At 46.0% G+C, this 5557-nt stretch overlaps 1 protein-coding gene across 1 annotated transcript; it reads right to left on the bottom strand.

The window, feature by feature from the left end:
• Positions 1-951: 951 nt before the first annotated feature.
• Positions 952-5161, bottom strand: LOC148020277 (uncharacterized). Its single transcript, XM_087700610.1, has 2 exons — positions 4176-5161; positions 952-3683 (listed from the first exon to the last, which is right to left on the bottom strand). The coding sequence occupies exons 1-2, from the start codon at positions 4875-4877 to the stop codon at positions 1104-1106; spliced, it is 3282 nt and encodes a 1093-aa protein (XP_087556736.1). The 5' UTR covers positions 4878-5161; the 3' UTR covers positions 952-1103.
• Between the last annotated feature and the right edge of the window lie 396 nt (positions 5162-5557).

The raw sequence follows: 5557 nt of genomic DNA, 5'->3' as shown, positions 1-5557 counted from the left end.
CATAGCTCAAGCCATAGCTTTTGTACGTCTTCCAAGAAAGTTGCTAGCTACATGTGAGGGAATTGCTAACTCTTGGGGGTTCTCCATTGTTGTACTAGTACTTGCTATCTTGAGTAAATAGGTAAACAACAAGGTTATCAATTTTTATTTTTAAATTACAGGTTTTGCCATGCATGAGTCGGCAGTATTAAAGGAAAAAAATAAAGTACTAGCAAATTTCTTCATGTGTGGCATCAATAGAATTGTTCGCCATAGGTATGGTATATTGCTTATGAGCTATTTTTCCAAAGCGAGTCTACTTAGAAGTGAAAGTCACGTGCTATGACTTGGTAGTGTAAGTGCTAGTAAGATGGTGTGACAAATCCGCGGTCCAGGGTTCTATTTTCATGGGGGAAGCAATGAAGGCACCTTGCACAATGCCAAACCAAAAAGAGGTTGCAACTCCACCTGGCTAGTCACCAAGATGGACGTTATGATGGGACTGCATATTGAGTTGGTAGTTAAGGAATCTTGGTACCCTTTGATTGTAAGTCTTGATCTAAGCTGTCGTATTCAATTAATACTAAATCTTTCGTGACTGATGTGCAGGCCAAATTGGGTATGTGCGTGGTACGTCACGCGACAGTACGTTCATCAACTCTCGTTGCTAATTCAGCAAGTCTCAGCGTCGCATTACTCTTATATCTGCATTACTCGTCGCACTACTCTTATATCTGCATTACTCGTATATCTGCAGTGATGGCATCACCAGTACTTAATCCGGTCATGGTATGGAGTTCATCAGCGCACCAGTAGGACCAAAAACGTATAGGCGGCGGCGGCGGCGCCCCCCCCCCCCCCCCCCCCCCCCCCCCCCAACACACACGCACACACACTCAGCAGCAGAATGAGTACTCCACAAATAACGGTTCATGACACCCACCGTCTGCTATGGAGTGTAGCTTCATAAAACTCATTTAATGTAAAACATGGAAGGAATTAGATGTAAGAAATGCAAGCTCATCTTGGGCATTACAGATAGAGCAATATCAGAGAATGAGATGCTCACTTTATCTGGACCTAGCTTTATGATAAATGGCCGGACATTCATCAGGTACAATCAATCAGGGCCCTGTCGATGGGGGTCGAGATCGGAGAGGCGAAAATCTAAATCTTCCTGCAAATGCAGACTTATGGGTGGTAATTCCCTCATTGCCTTCAATTTGCCTGGCCTTCATGAGCTGGGCGCGTAGACTGTTGCTCTTGACAAGACTCTGGCCCGCGGCTGGCTGCTGTATGGCCTTCTGTTGAATATCCTGAGGCAGAATAGCAGTACTAGCATGTGCTGCTTGTGTGCCCTCGTGATGAATGTTCTGATGATGATGGTGATGGTGTTGATGAGGAGGAGCTGGAATGAGCCTGCTCTCAGACAGATCGCAGGTCGTGCGGTGCGAATGATTCTTGCCGCTGCTACCAGCTGCAGATTTGGCTGCGGTGCCGAAAATGGCAGCATAGTTTGTTGGAGAAGCTGGAGACCAAAAACATTGGAGAGGCCTCATAGAGCTGGACTGGCCTGATTTCTGCAGAGGGGGGCTCATTGCAGGAGTGGAGTAAGCAGACTTACTCATGATTTTTGGCTCTGGGCTACATTTAGAGGGGATATTGTGGTTTTGTACTCTAGGAGAGTGGCAGCTGCTCTGGCTGCTATTGTCTTTGTTTGATGTTGCTGGCTTGGAACTGCTCACCATTGATTGCTTATCATTCCTTGGGCATGCTAGTAAGGTGGCATTGATGTGGCCAGCTGACCTCGGGCTGTCGATAATTCCAACATCATTTTGCTCTTGTGATTCTGCTTGGCTTGAGTTTTGGGTTATGAGCTGAGAACTATCTGCATTTTGAGCTGGTGGCACGGTGGCTGGAGCTCGAACAGGTTCAAAGTAGAAGTCTTCCCATTCATCACTGTCTTGATCATCAATCTTGTTGTTGTTTTCACCTTCATGGTGATCCCGAGCTGCTGAGCTGCTATGAACTTGTTGCTCCCAGCAATGGCCAGGCTTGGTTTTCATACCACTTCTTTCAGCTTTCGGTTCGTCCTCTTCTGACTTTCGGCCATTCTTTTTATAGACACCAGCATAAGCATCTTTCTGCACCCATGTGTGATGCAAATCCGTATGCTGCTCATCAACTGTATTTCTTCCCATACTAATCTTCCCTGTTGAATCAACATAGTGCAATGACAATTGCTTTCTGTGACCTTTACCCGAGTGATAGTTACTATCAAGACAGCATCCATGGTCTGCCTCTTGATCTGAAAAGCTGCGATGGTTATCCTCTTGTGACAATTGAGCTTCACCATTTGTCTCTTGCCCTTTGAGGTAATTTGTTTCAGTAGACACATTTTCTCCTCCTGTACTAAGCTTGTGATGATCTTCTCTGCCGCTTGTATCACTGCTATGCTTGTCAAAGGCCAATAATTCAAGATTTTGCTCATCATAAACATCAGTATCTTCATATTGAGTGTCAGTAAATTGCTGTTCTCGAGTAGAGCTACTACCATCAAACAAGTCTTGTGATCTAACTCTGTACAGTTTACCATTTGCCCCTCTTCTCAGTCTGACTTTTCTAGTGCTGTATTGAGCACGGTTACTCCAGACAGGCCGCTCTTTCCTGACTTTGTCTTCAAAATGGGGACTCTTACACATAGAGGAACCAAATTTTTCAATGGAGCTGTAGCTTAAGCCATGTCTTGATAGATCATGAGCAGATTCAAGCCTATAGTGACCCAATTCAGTATCTCCATCTTCAGTTTCCCTTAATTCCTCCTCTTCATCCATGTGTGTTTGATCACCTCTATCCTCCACTGGTTCTTCTTCTTCTATTTCAACCGTTTCTTGCAAGCTATCAAGAGCCTCTCTCAACTTTTTAGCTTGTTCCACTTGCCTCTCCAAGTCCTCCCTGGATCCCTCACAAGCAGATCCCACGGTAGCAACAAAAGCTTCCAGTTTCCTCTTGAGATCCTGAAGAGCTAAACGATTCTCTTCATTAGAGTCATTGAGCCCCATTTGAGCTTTGGGCCTCATCCTCTCCTCTCTCCACAGATCAGAAGCCATTCTCAGCATCTTTCTCTCTTCCTCTGCCCTCTCTTTCACCAGTGCCTGCTCCCTTTTTAATTCCTCCACTTCAGCCTTGTCTTGCCCAATCTCTCGAGCAAGCTCATCACAGACATCCTCCATGAGTTCACGTGCTTTTCTCTCTCGCTCAAGCTCCTCGCAGGCAGTGGCAGCAGCACTGCTAGCCTGCTCCAGCTCTTTGCCAAGCTTCTTGTTTTGGATCCGGAGGAGCCTACATGCCTCCTTCTCATTCTCCATCTCTTCTCTCAGATGCCAGAAGGCGGCACGGACCTTCTCTTGCTCTTTCCTTCTGGACATGGCAGCCAGCTGCTCGCCATAATGCTGAAGAGCAGCGTTGATCTCTGAAAGTGCGGATTTGTGCGAGTACTCGAGGTCTTGCAACCGAGCAGAGGTGTCTTCAACCTCCAGGCGCAGTGTCCGAAGCAATGCCATGCTCTTCATTTGGTTCTCTTCCACAAACTTTAGGCGTTGCAATATGGCAGCCAAGGCAGCTCCTGTACTGGCAGCTTGATCAGAGCTCATCATATCATGCATCTTGTTTTCTCCTATCTTCTCAACTGCTGGGCTTGACACCTGTCCAATATAGAGTAGAAAAAAAATAGTCCTAATTAGAGAACTCAGAAAAGCACGACTGTTGAACGATAACAATATTCATCATCACATCAGCACATCCAATTTGGCAAGAGTGTGCACTGTACTAATTCATTTCTGAGTTTTTCTGCGCGTTTACTCCACTGGAGCCCTTATATCACTTACAAACCCATTTACTACTTGAACAGAAGACATGATAAAGAGAAGCTTTCAGCTGCTATGATTCAGTAAGCTGGCTCGAATGACTTGATTGATATCAGAGCTCAAATATATGATTGTATCTCTAGGCTTCTTATAAGCACTGCAAGGGATGCTGTGTGGCTTGCCCTTTATATGCCTTGGTTTTGCTGATGAGTGATTGAAGAGCACGAAGGTTTTAGCGTCTGAGGAAATTCAAAATGTTCACCAGGAGAGAGGAGATAACTAGCTGGTTCATGTGTCTTGACACATTAAAGTACCCTATAAGCCAATTACCTTCTTGCTGCCTGCTGTTGGCAGCTCATTTCTAAGACTCTCTGATACGGCTGGCTTTTCAGCATGCACGTTATTTCGATCAATCACAAGCTGCTCATTACAACCATCTCTAACAGTTGATGAGTCTTCAACCATACACTGGTCACTAGGCTCATGATCAGGTTGTTGATCAAGGGAGGAGGAGGTGGTGGTGATGTCATAGTACTCCCATAGTAAAGCCGCAAGCTTGCGTGCAGAGATCAATGAGGGTATTCCATATGGTCTATTGTAGTGGCATTGTTGACCTGCTCTGGCATCACCGCCAGCATGAATTCCATAACCCTGAGCATAATTATCATACTTCTGCTGCTGGACTGCATTATGCTCATGTGATTGCTTGCTAGGATAATGATCGCGATCTAGATTAGTGAGTCTCTCGCTAGATTTTGTATTGGCCAGCTTCTGTTTGGACAGCGCAGGGGTGGCATCATTAGTACTAATGCCAGTGTAAAAGGGGTTCTGGTAGGTTTTCCAGCTAGGGACAGGGGTTTTGGGTCCTGAGTCAAGGTGATTAATGCAGTGAAGGATTAAGGGAGCTGATAAAGCAAGGGTGGAAGAAAGATTAGTGACGGTACTGGAGGCACTGGATATGTGATGTGATTCACGGGGGCGCCCATCTAAATGATGGCTGAAATTATTATGAGGGTGATCAGGGTCCTCCATAGCTCTCTGTTCAAGGCAAAAAAAAAAAAGAGAAGGGAGGGGACCAGAGACAGGAGAGAGAAAGAGGGGGGGGGGGGAAGAGTTTGCGTGCAGGCAACACCAATTATGCTGATACCTCTCTCTGATCAGGAGCTAGTGCTACTAGGGTAGTGCTGGACAATGAAGTATGTGAGCAGAAGAATGAATGCTGTCAGCTCCCCCTCTCTCTCTCTCTCTCTCTCTCTCTCTCTCTCTCTCGACCACTTGCTCAATCTGTGTTGTATGAATGATAGCATGCAAAGAAAGCTTCTATAAGCATGCAATCCTCTCAAATTATACCAGACAGCCAGCAACAAGGCTTGATGGTGATGATGACGACGAGTACCTTTGGATGAAAGGCTTGCAGCCTAGTGGTCTCTCATGAAATCAAGCTTGGGGCCCTAGCTGTTCCTCAATCATGAGCAGCCTAGCAGCGACCTCTAATAAAGTCTCTCTCTCTCTCTCTCTCTCTCTCTCTCTCTCTCCTTGTAACGTGTGTGTGCGTATGTGTTTCTCTCCTCGCCCTTGTGATGTCCCTGCTGCACCAAACGACGTTTATTGCAGCCTTGCTTGGCTTTGCAGGACAGGAACAACATTCTCTCTCTCTCTCTCTCTCAGACTCTATCTATCCCAGCCTCCAGGGCTGTAGACTGTGGTAAATG

Source organism: Lygodium microphyllum, chromosome 19 (genome assembly GCF_053477565.2).
Source record: "Lygodium microphyllum isolate KBCC chromosome 19, Lygodium_microphyllum_v1.1.10, whole genome shotgun sequence".
Lineage (NCBI taxonomy): Eukaryota > Viridiplantae > Streptophyta > Polypodiopsida > Schizaeales > Lygodiaceae > Lygodium > Lygodium microphyllum.
This window is presented reverse-complemented; position numbering and strand designations above follow the sequence as displayed.

Excerpts from the sequence above, each read along its gene's own strand:
- LOC148020277 (XM_087700610.1), bottom strand. The coding sequence starts at position 4,877 with ATGGAGGACCCTGATCACCCTCATAATAATTTCAGCCATCATTTAGAT. Across the intron at positions 3,684-4,175 it reads CAACAGCAGGCAGCAAGAAG|GTGTCAAGCCCAGCAGTTGA; the intron begins GTAATTGGCTTA and ends TATATTGGACAG.